General features: G+C 32.4%; 3 protein-coding genes across 3 annotated transcripts; 1 reads left to right on the forward strand and 2 right to left on the reverse strand.

The window, feature by feature from the left end:
- Window positions 1–2,707: 2,707 nt before the first annotated feature.
- LOC139523731 (perlucin-like protein) lies at window positions 2,708–10,068 on the reverse strand. The gene is made up of 6 exons (XM_071317980.1): window positions 10,014–10,068; window positions 7,196–7,329; window positions 6,227–6,339; window positions 5,688–5,769; window positions 3,835–4,067; window positions 2,708–2,805 (listed from the first exon to the last, which is right to left on the reverse strand). The coding sequence occupies exons 1-6, from the start codon at window positions 10,022–10,024 to the stop codon at window positions 2,776–2,778; spliced, it is 603 nt and encodes a 200-aa protein (XP_071174081.1). The 5' UTR covers window positions 10,025–10,068; the 3' UTR covers window positions 2,708–2,775.
- A 5,645-nt stretch (window positions 10,069–15,713) lies between these two features.
- LOC139525099 (M-phase inducer phosphatase 1-B-like) lies at window positions 15,714–19,188 on the reverse strand. The gene is made up of 2 exons (XM_071320282.1): window positions 19,176–19,188; window positions 15,714–16,663 (listed from the first exon to the last, which is right to left on the reverse strand). The coding sequence occupies exons 1-2, from the start codon at window positions 19,186–19,188 to the stop codon at window positions 15,714–15,716; spliced, it is 963 nt and encodes a 320-aa protein (XP_071176383.1).
- A 5,389-nt stretch (window positions 19,189–24,577) lies between these two features.
- On the forward strand, window positions 24,578–25,426 carry LOC139525100 (M-phase inducer phosphatase 3-like). The gene has a single exon (XM_071320283.1). The coding sequence runs from the start codon at window positions 24,578–24,580 to the stop codon at window positions 25,424–25,426; it is 849 nt and encodes a 282-aa protein (XP_071176384.1).
- Window positions 25,427–25,993: the final 567 nt, after the last annotated feature.

Genomic DNA, 25,993 nt, shown 5'->3' on the forward strand with positions numbered 1-25,993 from the left:
CTTGCTCTTCTTCTGGGCTACAAATTTTTCGCGTGAAACATAATTTGAAGTCACATAGAAGATACCAACGATCTGATTTTTCGTCAATATTCAAGTATCATGCTTCGCACATGTACGATGTCAGTTTTTTACGTGCATCCGTGTCAGATATGAAGTCCGGAATATTAATTGGTTTAGTTGTGGAAGTATCTAGACAATTTATGGAATAAAACTACGGTTTACAATAAGAACGGATATAAAATGTACCATACAAATACTAAGACTTTCTTCAGGTAAATAATGAGCGCAAGAATGTAATGAATTTACACTTTAAATTACAGTTTTAGATTATGGGACAACAATTTGAAATTCGGGAGTTTTTTTCTTCCTTGGTGTTGTTAATTCCCCATTTCGTTCATTTCGATTTCACATGATAGTTTATTGATATTTTTTACGTCAAATTCTTACTTTAAACCGATCGGACAGTTGCATTTTAAACAGGAACCTTTTAATTTGACTTTTTTAACATTTATATTTTCTGTAATATAATTGATAAACACATAGATGCAAGGCTAAACACTGTGTATAAAAGACACTGGTCCTCTGGAAAAATATTATGATTATAATATTTGAAAGCTCATGCAAATCTAGTCGTATGAGTCTTCCATGAGACTTTCCTTTATGCAAGGCATAAAGTTGAGAGGATTAAAACGACGTTAATTAATCAACGTACGGGTATAGTCCTATAATATATAATCTGGAAGCAATAGTTTCTATCATTGTGTTTCATTCTAAAAAATGAAAGTACCAATAAAAAATCGTTGATTGAATTATAATGCCAAGTCATACGGTATGTTATAAAACTAAGTCTGTTGTACTGTTAAAACTAAGTTCTAAACATAGAAACTACTATTATAATGATATAAAATCGCGACATATATTATTCTTCCAAGTGAAAATATAAATTATATATAAAAGACAATATAAAATATGGTGTAATTATGTAAATCTAACATAGAGCTGCCCCAAACATACTGTAATATTGTTAAATCATTGTTACTTAATTCAGGCGTAAAGAAAACCTTAGTTGGCCTGTTTTTGAGCAAACAATTGATAACACATGGGTTTATTCAAGTACAGCTCGTCCTTTAACTTTAAAAGTGCATCGCCGCGATATAGCCTTTTTGTGCTAATGCGGCGTAAGGCAACCAACAATCAATCAATCATTTAAAAGTGCATCGGAGGATACCAAGACCTTGCTGATAATTTTTTTTGGGGGGAGGGGTTCTAAATTGCGTGTTATGTGACCGTCGGTTGTTTTCGGGATTTTCTCGAGAGTTAATTAGATGACGTCTAGACTAAAATACACACGAAACGAAGTTACATATTATCGAACCCATGCCCTTTAAATGGTTTATTTTAGAGCTTTTATTATTTGGATAAGTGTTTTACATTGTTATCAATCTAAAGTGAGAATTTCAGTCAAGTCGGTGAACATGGATTTGACAGCTACAATGTAGTGCCCCTTTACAAGTAAAACTGCTAACTTTAAATGAATCACAAATGTAAGTAATCAAAAATACAGTTATAACAAACATGATTTTGAACTTTATCATTTTGTTAAAATTTACCTTTGACGTCACTTTAGTAGCGTATCCAGTCGGTGACAATGCATGGCTCTTTTGTACTGTTTTATGTACTGTCCTATTTTGTTTTACGTAGTGTTCGGTTTTTTTTTCGGTGTTGATATGAAATAGGGTCATTTTTATAAATTTACAGTTTGCAAAAGAAGCATTATTCTAAATGATAAGGATTTTCTTATCCCAGGCATAGATAACCTAAGCCGTATTTTGCACAACTTTTGAGAATTTTGGGTCATCAATGTTCTTCAACTTTGTTCTTGTTTGGCTTTCTTTTTCTATTTTGATCTGAGTCTCACTGGCGAGTCTTATGTAGACAAAACGCATGTATGTTGTTTTAAATACGTGTACCTTTGATAACTTTTAGCATGTAGAAATGTCCTATTGTAATGTTTATTTGTGTATGTCTCTGTCCTGAATGTTCTTGCATTTATTGGTACTGTAGTCCTGTCATGTAACGTCGTCAATTTAGTGTTATATTTGGCTAGCCATTTTTTCTTAAAATGTCCTGTACAAAGTCAAGAAAATGGCAGCTATTATCTTAAAGTTCATTTCTGTGTGTGTTGCATTGTCGTTTTTTTTTGTTGCACTTCAGTGTTTCTGTTGTTTCGTTGTTTTCCTCTTAAATTCGATACTGATATTGCAAAGATTTGATAGAAAAACTTTGGCATATTGAACTTAGATTTTGAGTTCTATATTTTAATCATAAAAACGTAGAAAGAGAATTGACATTAAGGAACAATGTTTATTTTCTTTTATGTATTATTTTATAATTTGTAAACGTCGTTAAACATGGAAATTACGTAACAGTATGGTCGATGTCGTTACCAAGGGACGATATTGTGATCATGTGTGTTTAGATAAAGATTTCACTATTTAATTATGTGTTATAATTGTTCGACATTTAATACGGTATTCGCATATTTTTGTAATCTTATAGAAACTTTCCACTGACCTTTTTCAAGGGGATTTTTATTTTATAGCGTCATCATGCTGTTAAAAATGGCACTTATTTTGTTAAAATATTTACATTATGTTTTTGTAAAAAACCTGTGTAGTGTATGCAGATGAAAATAAATTTAAAAAAGTCCGTCTACATGGATTTTTTTTAATGAAATAATAGTATAATATATTTTCCACTGACTTCTAGTTGCTCTCATCCATTGATCGGACGACAGTTCGATCCCTATAGAAAAAGAAGAATAATAATGATAATTTTGTATGTCTTTATACATTTTTTTCTCAATAAAGTGCAGTTGCATTGTTAGTAGTATTTCTTTTAAATACTTGACTTAATGATCACGTGTTTAGATTATTTCCGCATATCTAACAAGTCAATATAAATACTATGTGAATAATTTTATTTTCGAAATGATTAAAATCACTTCCGCTAATAGTGATAATTATCAAACAGAACAATCAGTATTTGTCAAAGTGTGTACGAATTCAGAAAATTCACTTTTTAAATTATACACCTTCTTCCAAACGTCACAAAATTACTGCATCAAAAAACATTATATGTCAAACATCAGGGAAATTGACTTCATAATTTCCTAAAATTTTGAATGAAGACCCTGAAAAATGGCAGCAAAATGTTATAAAACACCAAGAAAATTAAAGAAATTAATGACTGCATAACTATGTTATCAGTACCATGAAAATTGACACCATAAAAAGAGGCAGACCACAATTAGAAAAAAACACCGATAAAACCAAGTCTACAAAAAACGACAAAAGGACAAAAAACAGTTTTTCACAACTCTACACAGAAAACAAAGGACTGGGCAACTCGAAACCTGCCGTCATCCGATGGTGAGGTCATATGTTATCATTTGTTTTACTGCTATACTTGTAGCACCTCTCAGTCATCACAAGAAAAGTGTTAATGATAACTCGCATTTGATGATGTCATACTCAAGATTAAAAGTATAGGCGCCTGGCTAGTTTTATTTTTTGTTTACCATAACTCCAACCAAACTTAAGGTGAGAGTGTTGTTAGAATAATAGAAAGTTTGGTTAAAATATTTCACCGATTTATTGTCTAGAAAAATAATAATTGAAATGTAGAATATTTAATAAAAAAAAAATGATTATAACGCTGATTTAAATATGTATTGGGCTAAAGTGATATGCTAGTGAACCAAACAGTTCTGGTCATGCGATAGACAATAAAGAAATATAGAAATAAGACTTTGTTATATTATGATAAACTTACATGTGAACACTCACAGATGTAGCCCATTCTATCTAAGTTGCATGGTGCATCATTCCATCTATAGTGGACGGCTGACCAAAAATGGCCACAGTCTTCACCTCCCATATTGTCTGGCTGACCAGGATACCACTGAGAATAACGAATCTTAGAAGAGTCATGAACCCATCTCCAGTCTCCTTCCTTCTTAAAGTCTGCCATACCCATCCAAGAACCATAATGGTGCTTAACCGATTCTGTTTCCCGGAATATAAATAATCACAAATTATTATAGTAAAAGTTGCAAGTTTATAAACATACAATCATGTTTAATTCTGTGTAATAATGCAAATCATAAGGAACTAGCATTGTATACATACTGAAATACATCAATAACACGATACTGTAATATATATGAATACGATATGTGTTACAATTTTCTAAACTTTTTCATAATTACATAACAATCACATGATTTGTACTGTGGGTTTGGGTTTATTGAGGTTCATTTATGTGTTTTTAAGTTAAATGTGTTTTCTATTTCGCCAAACTAGTGAACATGTATATAATTTTTTATTGGCCAACTGAAGCCAAACTCCAGGTGCAACATTTTCTAGGAGACCTTTTAGTATCCTTCGGCATTTTTCTGTAATATTAAAAAAAGGAGATGTGGCATGATTGCACAACTATCAACCAAAATGTCATATAAAGTGTGAATATAAACAATGCAATTAAAGGCAACCGTATAACCTTTAAGAGTGAAAATAAAAAATCGTAAAGCCGGCAATAAATGCACCGACATAAAAAAATTTGAAACAAACACGAGAGACAACCAATGAAATATAGGCTCCTGACATTGAATATATTGAGTTTGACCATTCACTATGATTCATATCAGTACAGGAATAAGCCTGTTATTGAATGGACACAATTGTTGCCCATAGCAATATCTACAATCGGTCGATAAACTATATTGCCAAAACGTAGAATAAATGTTTTCAAGGAGAACATAAAACTGAGAATGGAAATGGGGAATGTGCCAAAGAGACAACAACCCGACCATAGAAAAAAACAACAGCAGAAGGTCACCAACAGGTCTTCAATGTAGCGAGAAATTCCCGCACCCGGAGGCGTCCTTCAGCTGGCCCCTAAACAAATATATACTAGTTCAGTGATAATGAACGCCATACTAATTTCCAAATTGTACACAAGAAACTAAAATTAAAATAATACAAGACTAACAAAGGCCAGAGGCTCCTGACTTGGGACAGGCGCAAAAAGGCGGCGGGGTTAAACATGTTTGTGAGATCTCAACCCTCCCCCTATACCTCTAGCCAATGTAGAAAAGTAAACGCATAACAATACGTACATTAAAATTCAGTTCAAGAGAAGTCCAAGTCTGATGTCAGAAGATGTAACCAAATGTTTGGCTTAGACCTTTGTATCACACCTTCTGTGAGTATATCTAGTATATATTATATGCGTTACAGAAAAGACATTTGGAATCAGATTTATCAACCGTCCATTCAGTTGAATAGGAAAACGTTTGAAAAGATTGTGAGGAAGAGTAGTAAAAATAAATTGAAATTGAAAACTGTCAAACAAATCAAAATGACCATCAAAAGCACACGTAATTTATCTTAAACATATTAGACTATTGCTTTTGAATTGCATTTTGATAAGCAACCTATACTACCTTTGCTATTTTCCCCTTTCAAATCGCTATTTTTTTGTTATTTACCTTCATTATATACCAAGATATTATCATTCTTTTCATGAATTTTGGTTTTTATTTAAAATTATTGACTTTTTTTCTTTTCTTTGTTTTTGTAATAAAAATGTGTTCATTCTTATCATAAGTTTTAACATATACTTACTAGTGATCATGTCAACAACCCACGAGTTTTCTGCTGAATCTGTAATCTTCACGAGGTAACCTCTCATTGTTTTACATTGTTTCTGGAATGACAGAAATATAATGGTTTACCCTAGACAATAGCACAGCATGAACATTATTATTACTTCAAAACATTATGGTCTTTTTGGTACAGCATCAACCTTATATATCTGAACAAAATTCATGAACAGTAACTATTCAGTAAAATGGTGAGAAATAAGAATTGAAATAAATTGACCGTCGAAATAAATTGACCGTCGTTACATGAGTACTCAATGTTTACTCAATCAATGTAGTTAAGATTGACATCCTCAAACAATAAAATATAGGAATAAATAACATGGTAAAGTCTGTATACATTATATTCAAATTTGATCGGACGTTCTCCCTATTACAATTATACAATATACAAACAATGTAATCAAGGTAATCAAAACTTGTTCTTCAATATAGGGAATAAGCTGTAACATTCGATTATTTCCTGCTTTTAAATTTTATTCAAAGTAAGAAGTTACATACAGCAGCATCATGCCATGTTTTTGCGTCAGGTGAAAAAAAGTAGCAGTGGTTCTTGTATTTCTTCCAACCGGCTGGACATTCTTCTGAGTTAGAAGTGCACTTGCATGGATTGTCTGTTGAATAAATATCTTCACATGCATTCATAGGTTAATACAAGAAGAACACCACTGTGCCAGTTTCAAGAGGGGTTGAGTTTTTACAAATATGCTTAACCCGGGCACGTGATTATTGTGACTGTTCCATGTCTAGAGCATATAGTTCAATGGTTTTTGTTGGTTGATATATGTCATTTTTGTGTTCTACGCAAATTGATTTGTTGCAAATTCAGCTGTTAGGTTACCCGTTTAAATTGTTTTACATTTTTTATGTCGAGGCCTTGAACAACAGACTATATAGTTTGTTTTTCTCTCACCAAAACCGCACGATTACCTTATATTGCGTATGATTGTATACAAAATTTTGGCGCAAGTACAAAAAAAAAATCATTGTCAAGTACATTGGCATATATTCTTATTGTAGACGACATGTTATAGTATTTGATAAAAACAATAAGCATTTAAGTGATGCATACGAACGTTAAAAACACTAAAAACAACTTTTTAGTTGAACACTTCCTAAAAAAATCCCCTCTCCCCCCAAAAAAATAAATTAATAAAAATAAATTAGAAATAAAACAACATTGAATTTCGTTATTTAATCATAATAATTGTTCATAGTTTTTACAACACTTCATCGAACTCAATTCATCTCATGAATATTATTGACGGCTCATGAATATTGTTGAAGACTGGCCTATAATGAATATATGCCGGCTGTTATCGATGGCTATCTTAACACTAGTGTTATTTACAGTAAGTATAATAAATTATGATTCTTCAACTTTGTGCAAATCGAAACTCTGCTTGTTTTTGTTAAACATGTTCAATGTTGTCGAGTTTCAAAATATTTATATCATAAATGTAAATTTACCGTTCATCTTGTTTTCTAAGGATTCCAGTAATGATCGCATTTCAGATATCATCGCTTTCTCTTTGGATCTGTCACATGTTTTCGACTCGATCATAGAAATACAACACAGCACCAAAATTACAGACAAGAACATCCTGTAAAAATATATGCACTATCATAAACCAACATTTTTACACACATAACTTATTTGTTTGAGGTCTGAGTGATATTGTAATGAAATAGAATTATATCTTTTCTAAAACTGTCTTACTATTTTTTAAGAAAATTTTGAATTTCTGCTACTGATATCAAAATATTCAGAAGAGTGCTTCATATACAAATATTGTTCATCTTAAAAGATAACCGAAGATTGTCACATAACAGTAAATTCATCTCTTCTAAGACTGGTAGTAGGTGAAACAAGTAAAAGAAAAATGTTTAAAATTGAAAAGCTTCTTGAAATAGTTGAAAATTGTATTGGATATTATGTTCCGCGGTTCTTTGCTGTTTGGATACGGACTAGCTTTAATTACAGTACTTGATTAAAGTAATCGCTTTTTTGCAGTGGCAAATATTTCATGCATTCGAGAATCAATTAGATCATTTTCCAATAGCAGAGATAATATTTAACGTTCCGTAAACATATTCTGGCAATGGTATTTTATTTTCAAGTAGAGAATGTGGTATGTTGCCAATGCGAAAACTCTCCATCAGAGATGAAGTGGCGTAGAAGTTTAACCATTAAGCGGCTATACATTTTTTATGTCATCACATAAGGTTTTCAACAATAGTTGTGTGTTGGTTGCTTAACGTCCAGTGGCAAATATTGCATGTATTGTCCTAACGAGAACAAGTTACAATTATACATACAATAGTTAGGTCTTTCAATAGAGGACGTCCAGGATAAAGTTCGGGGAAATTTTAACAGCCACTGGAAAATGAGGGTATATTGAACAGGGACAGAAATTTTGCCTTGCAACTGGCCACTTACAGACCCCTCAAGGAGTTATTACAAGGGATCTGACCGTGTAGAGAACGTGACACTCTCTCAACATGCACGATGCATTAGATTTATAACGTCCCCATTCTGACCGGACTTGGCTGTAAACCTGTACAAAGATACATCACGCACAGCCAAATGGACGCCCCACTTTTGCAAGTGTTTTACTGCCAATCGGAAGAAGATCACCTTTAAGGTGCTTTCAACAATGACAACTTCTCCTACCGCAAAGCATACTATAAAAGGCATCGAAAACCAAATGAAAATAATTCCAAATAGGGAGTTATAATAGCGTGATGTATATAAAACAACAAACGAAAACAAATATGATATATAGCAGCAAACAACAAGCATTTATGCCAAAACCTGATTTTTTTAAATAGAAAGAGATTCGAATTTTTATACTTCTAAAAGATATAAAATTGAGAATGGAAATGGGGAATGTGTCAAAGAGACAACAACCCGCCCAAATAAAAAACAACAGCAGAGGGTCACCAACAGGTCTCCAATGTAGCGAGAAATTCCAGCACCCGGAGGCGTCCTTCAGCTGGCCCCTAAACAAATATATACTAGTCCAGTGATAATGAACGCCATACTAATTTCCAAATTGTACACAAGAAACTAAAATTAAAATAATACAAGACTAACAAAGGCCAGAGGCTCCTGACTTGGGACAGGCGCAAAAATGCGGCGGGGTTAAACATGTTTGTGAGATCTCAACCCTCCCCCTATACCTCTAGCCAATGTAGTAAAGTAAACGCATAACAATACGCACATTAAAATTCAGTTCAAGAGAAATCCGAGTCTGATGTCAGAAGATGTAACCAAAGAAAATAAACAAAATGACAATAATACATAAATAACAACAGACTACTAGCAGTTAACTGACTGAAAGATTATGATTTCATCATATGAACAACAGGCACAATCCTTCCCGTTAGGGGTTTAGTATCATACCATCATAACATATATGAGAAGAACATAACCCGTGTCATGAAACAAAACATATTTATATAGATAAATAATTAAAATAAAATGAATATGTTTTAAAATAAATATAAAAAAAGAAGATGTGGTATGATTGCCAATGAGACAACTATGCACAAAAAACCAAAATGACACAGACATTAACAACTACAATGTATAGGTCACCGTACGGCCTTCAACAATGAGCAAAGCCCATACCGCATAGTCAGCTATAAAAGGCCCCGATAAGACAATGTAAAACAATTCAAACGAGAAAACTAACGGCCTTATTTATGTAAAAAAAATGAACGAAAAACAAATAAGTAACACATAAATAAACGACAACCACTGAATTACAGGCTCCTGACTTGGGACAGGCACATACATAAATAATGTGGTGGGGTTCAACATGTTAGCGGGATCCCAACCCTCCCCCTAACCTGGGACAGTGGTATAACAGTACAACATAAGAACGAACTATAAAAATCAGTTGAAAAAGGCTGAACTCATCAGATGGACTAAAATACAAGTGGAACATAATAAAACATGTTTTATCGCCTGTCATAAATTTTAATTGATTGGCCTTTATTCTTAACGTGCATGTGGTAAAAACGCCGGTAACAATGAAATTAAACCAATGACGCAACGTTATTTTCATTTTTGGATTAAGAACAATTAAGATACCAATAATACTTCAGAATCAATTAAGAGCAATTTGTTTTAGATGAGTTACACATTTTAAGGAATCGAACAAGAAAGTACAAATGTATGTTCTAATTTTTGTTTATTATTCTTATTCAATAAAATTAAATTAAATAGAAAATTATAAAAAATGAATAAGACTTAGTACTAAGTAAAAGTTGTATAACATACCTTATAAGCATAATATGACCTAAAACAATACCAAAACAATACTGCTTTCTGAGTAATTTACTATGAAATAGGAATAAAGTTACCTTTTCCTGGTTACTTAATATTTAACATTCATTGGTCCACATGTGACCATATTGTGTTACGGAATATACATTGTAATACATGTATATCAAAATCCGATACTTTCGATTGTTTTGTTTTTTGACCTTGGTTGCGTTTTCTTTCTTTCTTTTCTGATATTTTAAAGAACTTCCGCTTTTAATTTTAGATAAAAGAGGTCAAGCCAATTTTCTCCGTGCATGTGTGATGTCCGACGGGCGTCCGGAGGAAAACAGGTACACAATTTGTGTAATCAATTTTTCCTTCAGTTTTCAACCCAGATCCCCGAAATTTTTCATAGATTGCTTTGGAAGTCGTGCACCTGCTATTTTAGAATTATTCGTGTTAGTTTTTTTTTTCTCAATTTCACAGACAAAGGAACTTATTCAGAAAAAAAATATAAATAAGGTAGTAACTATGAGTATATAATTTTATGTTATCAGCTCCTAATGCTTTCTGCACAAACCCTTGAAGTAGAAAAAAAAGGTGTGGTATGATTGCCAAGTAATCCGATCTCTTCACAAGAAACATGTACATTAACAACTATAGGCCACCATACGGCCTTCGACAATGATCAAATCACATACCACATAGTCAGCTTTAAAAAGGCACCGATATAACAAAAGTAAAATAATTCAAACGAGAAAACTAAATGCCTAATTTATGTACAAAATAATGAACGAAAAAATCAAATATGGAACACAGCAACAAACAAAAACCACTGAATCACCAAAAAAATCATGATCCTGACTTCGGACAGGCACATACAGATTGGTCTGGGCTAAACATGCTAGAGGGCATCCAACCCTCCTAATTCTATGACAGGGGTGCCTCAGAACAATTCACTAGATGAACAACACATTAAAACATTAAAACATTAAAACAAAAAAAAACATATGATCAACAACAACAAACAACAACCACTCAATCACAGACTCCTGACTTTGGACTGGCACACATAGAATGTGGCGGGGTTGAACATGTTTTTACTCACTAAGCGGGCGTCCAACCCTCCCTTATTCTGGGACAATGGTGTACAACAAGAGAACAAACTATAAAAATCAGTTGAAAAACGCTTAACTTATCAGATAGATACAGATAGAAATACATTTAACAATACTCACAGTGGAGGTGACCGCGTACATTCAAACAACAAAAAGACATTTAGTACAGTTACTGACAGCTACATTTTTTGTAGTTCAAAGCCAACAGCAATTATTAAAACAAATCATGCATCTAAGATAAAATTCTACATGAAACATGCACATGTTTTAAAGTTGTGCACCTAGGCCTTCTTTTATGTATTTTTTGCTCATTTTTCCAGACTTTGGAACTTTATGATATAGAGTATAAGTTTATGTAAGATTTGAATGCTGCTTTTTGTAAATTTATTGGGGTGTAAAAGCGTTGACCGAAGTACATTTTGTATGAAGCGCGGAAGCGCTTCATACTAAAAATGTGCGCACGGTCAACGCTTTTACAACCCTATAAAGTTACAAAAAGAAGCATTCAATACTTATAATTACATTTTTTTAGCTAGAATTATGAAAACACGATTTTTATCAAGTTTTCATTTAATTTACCTGTGCACTTTATGTGGGACCTCGTGTCATCATGAATGATAAATGTTATTGTCTAATACAATTGTTTCAGGAATAGCACGAGATGTGCAGTTGGCCAATCAGAATGACGTATTATAATGAAACATACATCTAATGTAATTATTAGATAATCAATTCCTTTTACAGTTCTACAGTTTTCAAACAAAATTCGACGGAAGATTGCACATATTTTTAAGTTATGTAATTCTAGTGGAACTTGTTTATTATTTTCCATACTTGGGAACGTAATAATTTTCCAAATATTGGAATGTTCAGTAGAACCATTCTGCTCGTCCCGTTAATTTGAGTCATTGAATAGTTTGAAGATGCGTTTCATAATTTACAACTTTTATTTCACTATTATTGAAACCACATATGAAGGTAGACGACACTAACTGTGTGCTGCCATATACCTTTATTACAGCATACAGGTCCCTGAAATTGTAAAAACAAGCTAAGTAATGTTCTACATTTCCCATAAATAAAATATACTCACATCGAGGTAAACAATATAAAATATGAAATATTTTGGTTTGGTTCCTGGAACTGCAGATTTCAAAAAACAACTTAATAACATGATACATTCCCAAATTACATATAGTCCTATCTCACTATTGCACCATTGTATTCTATACAACTCCAGTCTAGTTTGTGCATTTGCATATCTATATATTAATATATGATAACTTCAAAGCAGTTGACTTTCACCAATCTGTGCAAGAAATATCATTTACATGATGTACTGAAACCGTGGTGTTAGGAGAGTCCAAAAACTCCTCATATATACATTTTGATAAGTTAACATACTAGTAAATTAGTATTGTATACATTTCAATGCTGCTAGGTGTCTTTATCAAATACTTATTAATATTAATTGACCGGAAATACTTATATCTGTGATATTAAACTTATAATTTATAACGCATTCTGATTAAAATAAAGGGCTTGTGTCTACGTTTCGCTCTACAAGGATCTGATAACGCTCCAGTCTACGTTCTGTTTTAGGTCCATTCGGGTCCCTCATATTTTTTTGTTATGATACACACCTTCAAAAATTTGGAGGCAAATGTTATTGGTTTATATAATTTAAAAATTAAACAGAACAGAAAATAAGTGTTGTCATATTTTTGTGTTCTGCTAATGCAAGAGTAAAGTTTTGCTTCTGATAATCACAATGGTCTTGACTTATTCGGATAAAAGCAATATATACGGTGCACAATTTTAATGAATGGTAAACATTCTGAGAAATTTTAACAAAACCAATCTCGATGTTCGGTTAGAGCGAGGGAAATAGAATAGGGATGGATGAACGAATGTACAAATGAACAGGCAAATGAGTGGCTGAAGACCAATACCGCTATATGCATTGCCCGCTTTAAAAAAGGGGGGTAATATGATAAATCCATTTATTGCTTTACTTTATTGTGCTTTTTTTTTTCCATATGAACATTTTCTACTCCAGCTTCTCGAATGATAATTATTACATTATAGAACAAGAGTTGCGATCGTAAATGTTCTCTTAATTCGTGTTCCAATTAAGCAGCTTATGTATAGTTTTATATAACAAGAACGTTGCAAGTTATTATTTTTTTCTAAAAAAAATGATACGTTGAACTTAGAGTTAATGTTGACTTTATATGAATTAGGCTTTGCTTTGAACACTTTCTTACATGGGGAAAACTAAAACACGTACTTAAAAAAAAAAAAATTCAGATGTATTGAACAGAAGATATAATTGTAGATATGTATCCATAATTTTAAAGTGCACAGCAACCGTTAATGATTAATAAAAGTAAACAACATGCGTTAATGATCAACGGCATGTAATAGTCAAAGTTGTGACTGAGTGCGGAAATATGAAGAACGATAGCTATAAATAGATAGATCTAGTACAGTAACCGACATGCGTCAATGGTTAAGTACAGATACATGTGTCAATGATTTAGTACAGTAACCACATGCGTCAATGATTAAGTACAATACCACATGCGTCAATGATTAAGTACAGTAACCACATGCGTCAATGATTAAGTACAATACCACATGCTTTAATGATTAAGTACATTAACCACATGCGTCAATGATTTAGTACAGTAACCACTTGCGTCAATGATTAAGTACAGTAACCACATGCGTCAATTATTAAGTACAGTAACCACATGCGTCAATGATTTAGTAATAGATAAAATAACAAGCAAGATTTAACGATTTTGTAATGTAACCACATACGTCAATGATTAAGTACAGTAACCACATGCGTCAATGATTAAGTACAGTAAACACATGCTTCAATGATTAAATATAGTTACCACATGCGTCAATAATTTAGTACAGTAACCACATGCGTCAATGATTAAGTACAGTAACCACATGCTTCAATGATTAAGTACAGTAACCACATGCGTCAATGATTAAGTACAGTAACCACATGCGTCAATGATTTAGTACAGTAACCACATGCGTCAATTATAAAGTACAGTAACCACATGTGTCAATGATTTAGTACAGATACAATAACCAGCATGTGTTAATGATTTTGTTATGTAACCATATACGTTAATGATTTAGTAAAGTAACCGACATGCGTCATGGTTTAGAATAGTAACATGCGTCAATGATTAAGTACAGTAACCAATAGGCGTCATGTGTCGATGACAATTGAAATTTTGTACCGAGTAACACAATGATAAATTAGGAATGATGAAAAGATTGAAGCGTGGTCACACCAAATGAAATATCTCTTACACCAATATTCCTGAATGGTCTATAGAGTATGATGCTCACTGTAAACATTTTGATTGGATTACTTTAATGTTACTAGTGATTTCGATTTTCAACTGAAAAAATAGTTAAAAGGCGTTTTTAAACGCAATGTAAAATAACATGATAACTTTTTGCTTTCGAATAATGAATCACAATAGGTGGTATCATATGCTTTGAAAATTAACCGACGTAAACATTTCGAAACATAACATCAAATATATTTCAATATGGTCCGAGTACACAGTTATCGTCCTTTGATTTTCTTTGACATTTTCGTTGTCCACGAATAAAGTCCTTAGTGTGGACAGTATGTTACTTGACCATTTTTTTTTATACCCCTTCTAAATTTATTTCTCCATGTTTTATGCCTCATATAGCAAGAAGGAGGGTGATTTGACACTGTAAAATGTTTTAGGTCATAAATATTAATGTAAAGTAGTGATTAGGTCCAGCTGAAAAAGGTAAAAAAAAATAGCACTTCGGAAGCTGTCAAAAGATTGCAAGACCCCCTTAAAATAAAATTGTCCATATTTTGAGTTAGAGCTGATAAAATTTCTCTAATTTTGATATAATTTGTCCCAAAAGTAGTACAACACACTGTAAAAATATTATTGAGAAAGCGCAGGTGGGATTTTTTAAAATTTTCATTTATTTTCTTAAAGAAATGCACTACGAAATAACTGTGTACTCGGACCTACATGAATATTAAACAAGAAGGAAGTATTACAACTAAACTACAGTTGAGCCTACAAAATACCCGTACACCCTGTACAGTTCATGATGTCTTTCTTTTACATTTGGTTACTTTAGTTAGTACATGTATGCATGATTTTTTTTTCAAGTTTTGTTCACATTTTGTTTTCTTTTTCATTATGATATGTCTGGCGGTGTGTCTCTTTTAATTTGAGATGTTGATAAGGGTTACATGGTGTCCTGCAATGTCATTGTTCTCGTCCTTTGATATGCAATATATGTATTTTCAGTGCAAACTAGATTTGTAGAAGATACCATGTGTTACCTTTAGCCAGATACTAGAGCCTTTGAAAATAAATTTAGAGTTCTTCAAATACTTGTAGTTTGAAAGACGTGCGAGATACTTTTATTCATTTTTTTAATGTTCTATGGACTGAAAAAAACACGAACAAGCACCATGATACTTACAGTATGATATAATTTAATGTTACTAATATATACAATTGGTACAATTAAATAAATATTTAGCACTATTATTTTCATGTCAATAGAACAAACGACCGGAGGTAGATTTCAGTCGTTTTTGGCCAGCATACCATGATTTAGATTTAGACCGGAAATGGCGTAAATCGTCTTTGTGATCTTTGCTCAACATTGGAACATAATTCATTGGAGTACATAATGTCTTGAAACTTTCATAAAACTCCTTGTATCCTCCCTTTAGAATATAAAGTTCAGGAAAATACAAAGAAGGATAATTTTCCGCATTTAATTCTCTGTCGTGATTACGAAGAAAGCGGCACATTTTAGGACCTCTCTCTGAAGAAAATTCACAATGAAAAATAATTATGTCACGCTTTCCATCTGAGCGGGGTGTATTTGGATTTTTTAATAGTTCCAAAATATCGTCCTTATTATGAATATTTTCAGCGCCTGGTATGTGACCACCTTCAAACTCATACGAATATCTACTGTCAATTATACGAACACTCCCAATTGTATCGTTGTATTTCCCGTTTAAAACATCATTGATGGTGGCTGGAGTTATGTATCTTAGGTCATGGCAGCGCCCCTGAACGGTTTGTAAACAACACACTTCCTTTCCATCTCCAGTGAGGACGGCGGCTTGAACTAAGACGTCTTCTGTTTTAGTATTGTTGATCTCGATGGCGTCAGCGGACAGGTCTTTACTGGTACTTAGAATCTGAGCGTCAAACGACAAAGATTTTTTTAGCAATTGCTTTTGAGATCTGATGTATCTTTTCTTGCTGTAAGATATAGGAGTATCACAGTCAGTATTCGTGTCTAATCTGTCGACTCTTTTTCTTTTTGAGCTAAGTTCTGAATTAAACAGACTCAGTGTCGGTGAATCATCAAATGAATTAAAGTCCATACCAAGTCCGGAATCTTCGTCGAACAAACTTTTTATAAAGTCTGGAGTTTTGGGAACTTTGTGTTGACGGTTATCTCCGGTTAAACAATCCATCTCAGTGTCTGAAATAAAGAATATACAATAAATATATTTTGTCTGATAGATTTTATGGTTTTTTTTTCTGGATGCCTGTACTATTAATGTAAAAAAAAGAGACCAGTTAGTAGTTTTAAGGGGAATCTCTTCATACGATCCTGAAACTAAAATTGATATTGAATGTCATTTTAGTTTTGATTTTGAATGTGTGTGTTGAGTTCAAACATATACAAAATGTACATGTATAACAACCCACACAATGCACGCCGTTTCCTTTTACACTTTTTTATTCCTTTTAAAGTAATTTACTTCAGTTAGCGTATTGCATTTTATTTCCAGTTGTATGTTGAAGAAGGTTGAAGATACTGTGCAAAAGTCATCATTTTTGACGGCCGTACGGTGATCTTCAGCTGTTAATTTCTGTGGCATTTGGTCTCGTTTGGTGAGTTGTCTTATTGGAAATCATACCAAATCTTATTTTTTATGTGCAGCAGCTGCTAAATGATATTAGATACATGTAGTATTATCAGTACCAGAAGCATACATGTATATAGTACTGTGTATTGAAATGCACTTGAAAAATCTGAATTGATAATCCTTGTTTCATAAATAAACTTACCGTTTTCGAACATTAAATTTTGAATTGTGACTAGACAGTTGTAGTATTGGCAGATGTCAGACAGAGAATGAATACAAATTGTAATCGACAACTATTTATATTCTAAATCGAAAATAATCATTTTCCTCATCTCAATTACATTTAAACATTTGTAATACCCTTTATGAGATATAATTATGACTAATTATATTGTATATTCCATTGTCGTACAGGCAGATTATGTTGTAAAATATTGTAAACCAACGGTAAATCGCTAATTTAACGTCTGCAGGGTGTACATTTCAAGATGTCCGCCTTAACATGCCTTTTATAGTTAATCTTTTAAATATTTTAACCATAGGGTTAGCATATTTGTATATACATGATATATCATAAAAGTTAGTTATCTCCAATTATCTGTTTTATAATAATGTGTTTGATGATTGGATCTCCGAAATCTACAGTCGCTTTCATTAATTTAATTATGTAATAATTTAAGGGGTATTGCTAAAATCCGAAGCAACACTTAGACTAGTAAATCTCCTCGGCTTAATTTCCCCAAAAAATGCACATACGCATATCGCATCAGCATTTAACTTTTTTTTTTAATGAATAGAAATTTAAAAAAAATATTTAACATTTAATTTTCAGATTGATAATTATCTTCTTCAGATTAATCATTAACTTTAACGAAACAATTGAACTATTTTTTCCACAGCTTTGAAAATTTGTATCAAGAATTAAAAACTTAAATCCCTTTTCAAGTTATTGCACTTCGAAGAATATCTTTTAATTTGATGAAGGAAAAAAATGTGCGTGCAATTGTACAGAATGATGTCAAAATGTCATATTCGAATGGGTGTAAGTGTTTAAAGATACTAATATGTAGAAGAAAGAAAATAAAGAGATAATAATCATCATTGTAGCAGTGATGAAATTTATGTCCTATGTCGAATGCGTTAATTAATCGGAACCGTTTCATGTTGAATTATTGTTTGTTTCAAAAGAAATGATAAATCAAACTTACTTTGCGAAAAGATGATAATTTCGAATAAAATTCTCGTCTTTCTTTCAAACCTTTTTTTTGCGTATTAGTAATTTCTTCTATTTCAATCCACTTAGAACAAGTGATGCAATATTAGAAAATTCTGAAATATTTATAATATTTTAAATGTCAAATTATAAAAGGTGAGAAAATAAAAGACAAGTACTTAACGAGTTTCAAGTATTATACTTAGAGGTACTTGGAATTGTATAGAGCAGACATATGCAATTTGGATGTTGTTTTAGTCTTGTTAATTGTTACAACATGTGTGTTAATTACAATTAGGGAGTAAGTTCTTCTACTCTCTGCCTTTTATTCATGTAATTTTAATTTGTTTATTTTATCCACATTTGTGAAAACTATTTTACAAAAATAATTAAAAATTCAATATCGTTAATTATATCAAATTATTTTGAAAACATTTTTATTCTAAATGGAAACGATGAGTTTGCGTGTCATTGCGGATGAATTTAAAAAAAGAAAATATGACCCTTAATTTTACAAGTTTTGTGTGTAAGGAGGGAAGTTCTCCAAACCAGTGTGTTTTTACTGAAATTATCTAAAAAAAAAATCAGACAATGGAAGAAGAAATTGCATTCATCTGCATCTTTATAATAACTTGTCCGATATGGCCCTGACGTCTGACGTACAATGGAAATTAATTTTTTTCCTTAGTAAAGGAAACATTGGTTATACATTTTGATATATATACTTTGTGAACATTATTTTATTGACATCATATTTGTGACGTTCCAGAAAACGGGTTATTATAAAAATGGTCAACTGTTTTATGGTAACACATTGGACATGCTCCTCTTTTTGAAGCGGTATTTATTCTTAGGTCATATTTCATGGAGTTTTTTTTCAAGTTCAAGTAAATGATGCTGACACTTACCTTCAGAACACATGTTTCGCCAATAACAAATATATGATGTGGTTGTTTCATTAAATAATTCATTGTTAAGTGAAAATGGTTACTGGGGAATGAAAATATGGTTTCAATTAGTCTTCCTCCGACCTGCAGTAAAACCCTTGTCAAATTTGGGCAACAACTTGGTTGTGCAAGATGTACAAGTACGCAGTCACATCCAGTTAGAATGGGGACTTTACAGACGATGCCTCGTGTGAAGAGAGTGACACGCTCTTTGTACGTTAGTGACACATGCAGCAGTTATGTGCGGGGTCCGTAAGTGTCCTGTTGCAAGGCAAAATGTCTGTCCCTATTCAAAGTCCTGAACATGAATGATATATTTGCCACTGGACGTTAAACATCGAACAATTAATCAAGGTAAAACTAACGGCATGATTTATATCAAAACAGTAAACGAAAAACAAATACGATACACAGAAACAAACGACTACAATAATTTGATATGCCTCAGACGAACAGTCATAATTACAATGTACACAGACTGTGGCGGGGTCGAATATTTTTTGCGGGCGCGTCAACCCTCCTTAACCTGGAGTAGCAGAACAAGATACAAACAAGTTGATCAACCCAAAAAGTGAAAAAAGCTTCATTGGTATTATATTCAAAATGGTACATCAGTGATTTTTTTATGCTGAACGTCTAGTGACCACTATTTCTTTTATAATCAGACTCTGCCGAGGATATAATACTTAAACTATATATAAATCCTGCATAGTGGATGTGTTCCGGACCATATGAGTATTTGGACCATACGCGTATGGTCATGACCATATGGGTATATATTCATATGGTCCGACCGTACGCGTATGGTCAGGGTAATAAACACTCTGTTACAGTTTACTTTTAATACTTCTAAACTCTTCATATGGTATGACCGTTCATTAAAAAGACGCTATCTTATTGGTAATTTTATTATTATATTATAAAAAAAATATTAGCTAAATAAAAATTAGAAGCTTCACATAGTTAATTTACTTACTTGTCCAAACTATAATAAACACATTTTATTCCGATGGTTATTACCGATGGTCATTACCGATTTGTTATTAAAAGTGAATGGCAATATGCCGACTTAAAAAAAAAAATCCGAAAATTTCATACTGAACTGTTACACAAGAAGTCACTTGAACATGTTGAAAGTAACATAGTTTATTCAAGGTGAATATGGTGTATTGCAGTCATGTTACGATATTTAAGATCTAGAGCTTCTTAAAAACACCATAGACATATCGGAATGGCCCAAAACTCGATATCACTGTACGCAGCTACAAAAAGGCTAGCTTTTCACTCGCAATCAAAAGGTGTAAATTAAAAGGATAGCCAAGACTTGCAAATGCAAAAAAAAGCTATGACACCGTGTAGAAGTAAATGTCACACCAAGCCTACATGTAAGAATGTAATTAGAAATGAAAACTAATATGGCACCAATATTTAATTTTTACGTAGTATTTGAAATATAAAAAAAATTACATTGTCATGTTACCAACATTGTTTTTTTAGATAAAGATTTGTATTATTGAAACTTTTATAATGTAATTTAAAAAAAATACCTATATGGTCCAAATACTCATATGGTCTGGCCCGTTAATAACCAAACTGAGTATTATATTCATATGGTCCGACCATACGCGTACGGTCGGACAATATGACCATACGCGCAGTATGGTCCAAATACTCATATGGTCCGGAACAGATGCACTGATCGGATTGCTGGAAGAGAAATCTAGACTGAAATTAGGGATTTGATAGGACATGTGCATTAGCTTGTTGAACAGGGGCAACAGTCAAACTTGGCTATCAATTTTCCTTTTTGACTAAAACCCGAAAGAACACTATATTACGTGTAAGTTAAGAAAGACTCTACATACACCAAATCATGATATCGTCCGTAAACCTTAAATATTAATTCTCAATCCCTTCAATAGCTGTGTAAACGGTTTAATCACTCAAATATATTTATTGTTTGAAATGGTGTGGTATATAAGTATTATCCTCATCAGAAAATGGTAATGTAGTCTTTGTCGTTTTTTGAAGTAGTTCATAAGTGTTTCTCGTTTCACGTTTTTGTATAAATTAGACCGTTGGTTTTCCCGTTTGAATAGTTTTACACTAGAAATGTTTAAGGCTGAGTATAGCTTGCTGTTCGGTGTGAGCCAATGCTCCATGTTGAAGACCGTACTTTGACCTATAATGGTCTACTTTTATAAATTATTACTTGGATGGAGAGTTGTCTCATTGGTACTCATACCCCATCTTCTTATATCTATTGTTTCTGACTAAACGGTTTGGTTTTTTGTTCATTATTGAAGACAGTACGGTAACCTATAGTTGACAATTACTACGTCAATTGGTCTCTGGTGGAGAGTTGTTTCATTAGAAATAATAACACATATTCTTATTTGTATTATAGTGTTTGTCTTATAACAGACAGCTAGAATTTCTCGCTACATTGAAGACCTGTTGGTGACCCTCTACTGTTGTTTTTTTATTTGGTCGGGTTGTTGTCTCTTTGACACATTCCCCATTTCCATTCTCAATTTTAGCTAGATATCGTAGCGAACTGAGAATATTAGTAAAAGAGGGACGAAAGATACCAGAGTCAACCTCATAGATTGAAAACAAACCGACAACGCCATGGCTAAAAAAAAAAAAGACAAACAGGCAAATAATAGTACAGAAGACACAACATAGAAAACTAAAGACTAAGCAACATGAACCCCACCAAAACTGGGGGTAATCTCAGGTGCTACGGAAGGGTAAACAGACCCTGCTCCACATGTGGCTCCCGTCGTGTTGCTTATGTTGTTAAAAATCCGGTAAATAGTAACATTTATGATTAAGTCTGAGAGAAATAAAGCGTGTGTTTTGAATTTCATTCAAATAATCAATTAAACATAATTTTTATTTTTTTTCGAACAATTTAAAAAAAAAAAGACGATAGATTGGTAATTTTCCCGATCAACAATTATTAAAGTTCTCTCCCCCTTTTTTATTAATGTTTTAGAATAACTGGGTTTTTTTTGTCAAGAATTATAGGCATGACGACTTGACCATTTTTTTCTAGCATCCAACCAACACACGCACTCATCATTTGTATGTTAATTTTTATTCAAAAGAGCCTCAGTCTGAAAAAAAATATGTGTTGAGTTTTGTGTAATTGAAATTTTTGTTTTTATACAGATTTGATATACAACTATTTTTTTCAATTTATTCAACAATGTGAAACTAAAAACAAAAATGAAATTGAATAATGGCTAAAAAGAAAATAGCAGAACTTACTCCCTAATTGTAATTAACACGCATGTAATATCAATTAACAAGACTATAACAACATCGAAATTGCATGTTTGCATATTGTGTCTGCTCAAAACAATACCATATATGTACTTGCCAAGTAAAATACTTAAAACTCGTTAAGTACTTACTTTTATTTTCTCACCTTTTATAATTTGGCATTTTAATTATTATAAATATTGCAGAATTTTCTAACATTTTATCATTTCTTTGTTATTGAATTGGATCACTACGTAAGTACTATATTGTTTAAAGACAAATAATAATTCACATGAATAGTTTTATAGAGTCTTATATTTTTCTAAAAAAAAAAATGTGTGGACGCCGCTTAATTCACCAGACGACAACTCGTTATGTCTTTCACGTGCAAATGCAGGCAAAAAAATGAAAGTGCACATTAATGTTTATTTTTTGGAGCCTATGCACTCTTTTCCGCTGCAGCTATTCTCAGGCGTGCATGACGTCAGCAATTTAATTTAATGAGATATTCTTGTACATGACGTCATCAAACCCAAATTATAAAACCATTTGATATTCTGGGGATAGTGATTGGAGCATGATGATTTGTTGCTGACACTATTTATTTGCATCTGTTTTTACATGTATGCACGCTTATTTTTTCTGCAGCTTCGCCGCGCGGATATTTATTTATACTTTTGTGCACAACTGTTTCCTGCATTTTTTTTCGTAGAATTTTTTCGGTCTTTTGAAATTTTATACATTTGCAGCCTTTTCAACCCAAGACCAAAATAGTAATTTTCAAAGTCCTCCTAAATTGTCGTCCCCTGATGTGATTGTCTATAGATTTCGGAGATCCAATCATTAAACACATCATAAACGAAACAGATTAATGCAGATAACTGTCTTTTATGATATATCATGTATATACAAATCTCCTTACCCTATGGTTCTAATATTTAAAAGATTAACTTTAAAGCCATCTTAAAGTGAAACATCTTTAACTGTACACCCTGCAGACGTCAATTATGCGATTTACCGTTCGTTAACAATATTTACAACATAGTTTGCCTGTACGACAATGGAATATACAATATAATTAGTCATAATTATATATCTAATAAAGGGTATTACAAATGTTTACATGAAATTGAGATGCAGAATATGATTATTTCCCGGTTGTATATAAAATAGTTGTCGATTACAACACTGGTCATTTTCTGTCTGACATCTGCTATTACTAAGACTGTCTGGTCACAATTAAAATGTTCGAAAGTAGTAAGTATACATATTATATTAATGAAAAAAGATAATAATTTTCAAAATATTTTCAATTTATATCAGTAATATGTCTTTATGTCATGCTCCAATATACAATTAAGCAAGCAGATACTATACGGCAGGGGTTTTAATCATTGTCAAAAATCGTTTGATAACCTATAATAGAAGCTTACATGATAGTGACATGGACTCTGGTGGTTTGTTGTCTCGTTGGCAATCATACCACATTTCCTTAATTTTTAAACAGTTTGTGCAATCTGATAGAAAGAAATTGCGATGATATAAAACAGCACTTTTATTTTTCAATTTTAAATCTGTTGATGCTTACACACTATTGACGTAAATTGTTGCATTGATTTTAAAAATCAAAACTTTTGTGCGCCTATCTTTAGTTTCCGGGTAACATTTATCATAAACTTACCGAGTATAGACAACCCAAAATACCATAAAATGTTACACAACTTTACGTTCAAACACCGTATAGTAAGGTTAATATTACCATATACCCGATTAGTATAAAAGATATAAGCATGTACAGGTTCATATAGAAGCCGTATTTGTAACCGTCTACATGTTCTATAACCATGGATAAAAGTCGGCATGTCTAGAAATTCTTCTGTATTTCGTGCTGATATGTTTTTTTATTTTTATAATCCGAATATTACATTTGTATAATTATGCAATTGTTTATAATAAATTATTTTCATGCAATCTACAAATGAACAAAACTTACCAGAAAACATATTCTTAAAGGTTTTCTTTATTTTAGACACTGAGATGGAGTGTGCAACCGTAGATAACTGTCATAAAATTCCCAAGATTCCGGACTTGGTATGGATTTTGCTGACTTTGACGACTCACCAACACTTAGTTTGTTAAAATCAGATTTTAGATCAAAGAGAAAAAGAACCGATAAATTTGACAACAATACTGACTGTGATACCCCTGTGTCTTACTGTAAGAGAAAATACATCAGGTCTCAAAAACTATTACTAAAAAAATCTTTGTCGTTTGATGCACAAATTCTCAGTACCAACAAAGACTTGTCCGTTGATTCCATCAATCAGAGAGATACTAAACCAGAAGACATTTTAGTTCAAGCCGCCGTCCTCACTGGAGACGGAAAGAAAGAATGTTGCTTACAAACCGTTCAGGGACAATGTCATGACCTAAGATACATAACTCCAGCCACCATCAATGATGTTTTAAACGGAAAATACAACGATACAATTGGGAGTGTTCGTATAATTGACAGTAGATATTCGTATGAGTTTGAAGGTGGTCACATATCAGGCGCTCAAAATATTCATAATAAAGACGATATTTTAGAACTATTAAAAACTCCAAATACACCCCACTCAGATGGAAAGCGTGACGTTATTATTTTCCATTGTGAGTTTTCTTCCGAGAGAGGACCTAAAATGTGCCGCTTTCTTCGTAATCATGACAGAGAGTTAAATGCTGAAAAATATCCTTCTTTGTATTTCCCTGAACTTTATATTCTAAAGGGAGGATACAAAGAGTTTTATGAAAGTTACAAGACATTATGTATTCCAATGGATTACGTTCCAATGTTAAGCAAAGATCATAAAGACGATTTGCGTCATTTCCGGTCCAAATCAAAATCATGGTACGCTGGACAAAAACGACAGAAATCTCCCTCCGGTCGTTTGTTTTATTGACATAATTAATTACATATAATAGTGCTATATCAGTTTTTATTTGTAACAATTAGATATCACTTTAATTATATTCTATTTTATTATTGTGCGTACGTGTTCAAATATAATCATTCACATAGTCGATATACAGTTCGGATACACAGTTGTTCTCGCCATTCTATTGAAATATACCGAATACCAAATTGACAGTTTTTTTTTATGTCCCTTATTATCTACGAATTGTGATTTATGGATTTCGTTTTAAATAACAATACAATAATAATTTATTAATGTCTCACCATCAATATACAAATCTATAATTCATCGTTACGATTATAACACTTTGTGTAAAAGAGGGGCGAAAGATACCATAGGGACAGTCAAGCTCATAAATCGCAAATAAACTGACAACGCCACGGCTAAAAATGAAAAAGACAAACAGACAAATAAAAGTACACATGACACAACATAGAAAGACTTAGCAACACGAACCCCAATAAAACATTGGGGTCATCTCAGGTGCTCCGGATGGGTAAACAGATCCTGCTCCATTGTAAACCTATATATACATGCAAAAATCTGTATAAC

Source organism: Mytilus edulis, chromosome 5 (assembly GCF_963676685.1).
Source record: "Mytilus edulis chromosome 5, xbMytEdul2.2, whole genome shotgun sequence".
Classification (NCBI taxonomy): domain Eukaryota; kingdom Metazoa; phylum Mollusca; class Bivalvia; order Mytilida; family Mytilidae; genus Mytilus; species Mytilus edulis.

Bases quoted from the DNA above. Each gene is read 5' to 3' on its own strand.
- LOC139525100 (XM_071320283.1), top strand. From the start codon at position 24,578: ATGGATTTTGCTGACTTTGACGACTCACCAACACTTAGTTTGTTAAAA.
- LOC139523731 (XM_071317980.1), bottom strand. The intron at 6,340-7,195 runs GTAAATTTACAT...TTTATTCAACAG, and splicing joins CTTAGAAAACAAGATGAACG to ACAATCCATGCAAGTGCACT. The intron at 4,068-5,687 runs GTAAGTATATGT...TCCGGGAAACAG, and splicing joins GGTTGTTGACATGATCACTA to AATCGGTTAAGCACCATTAT.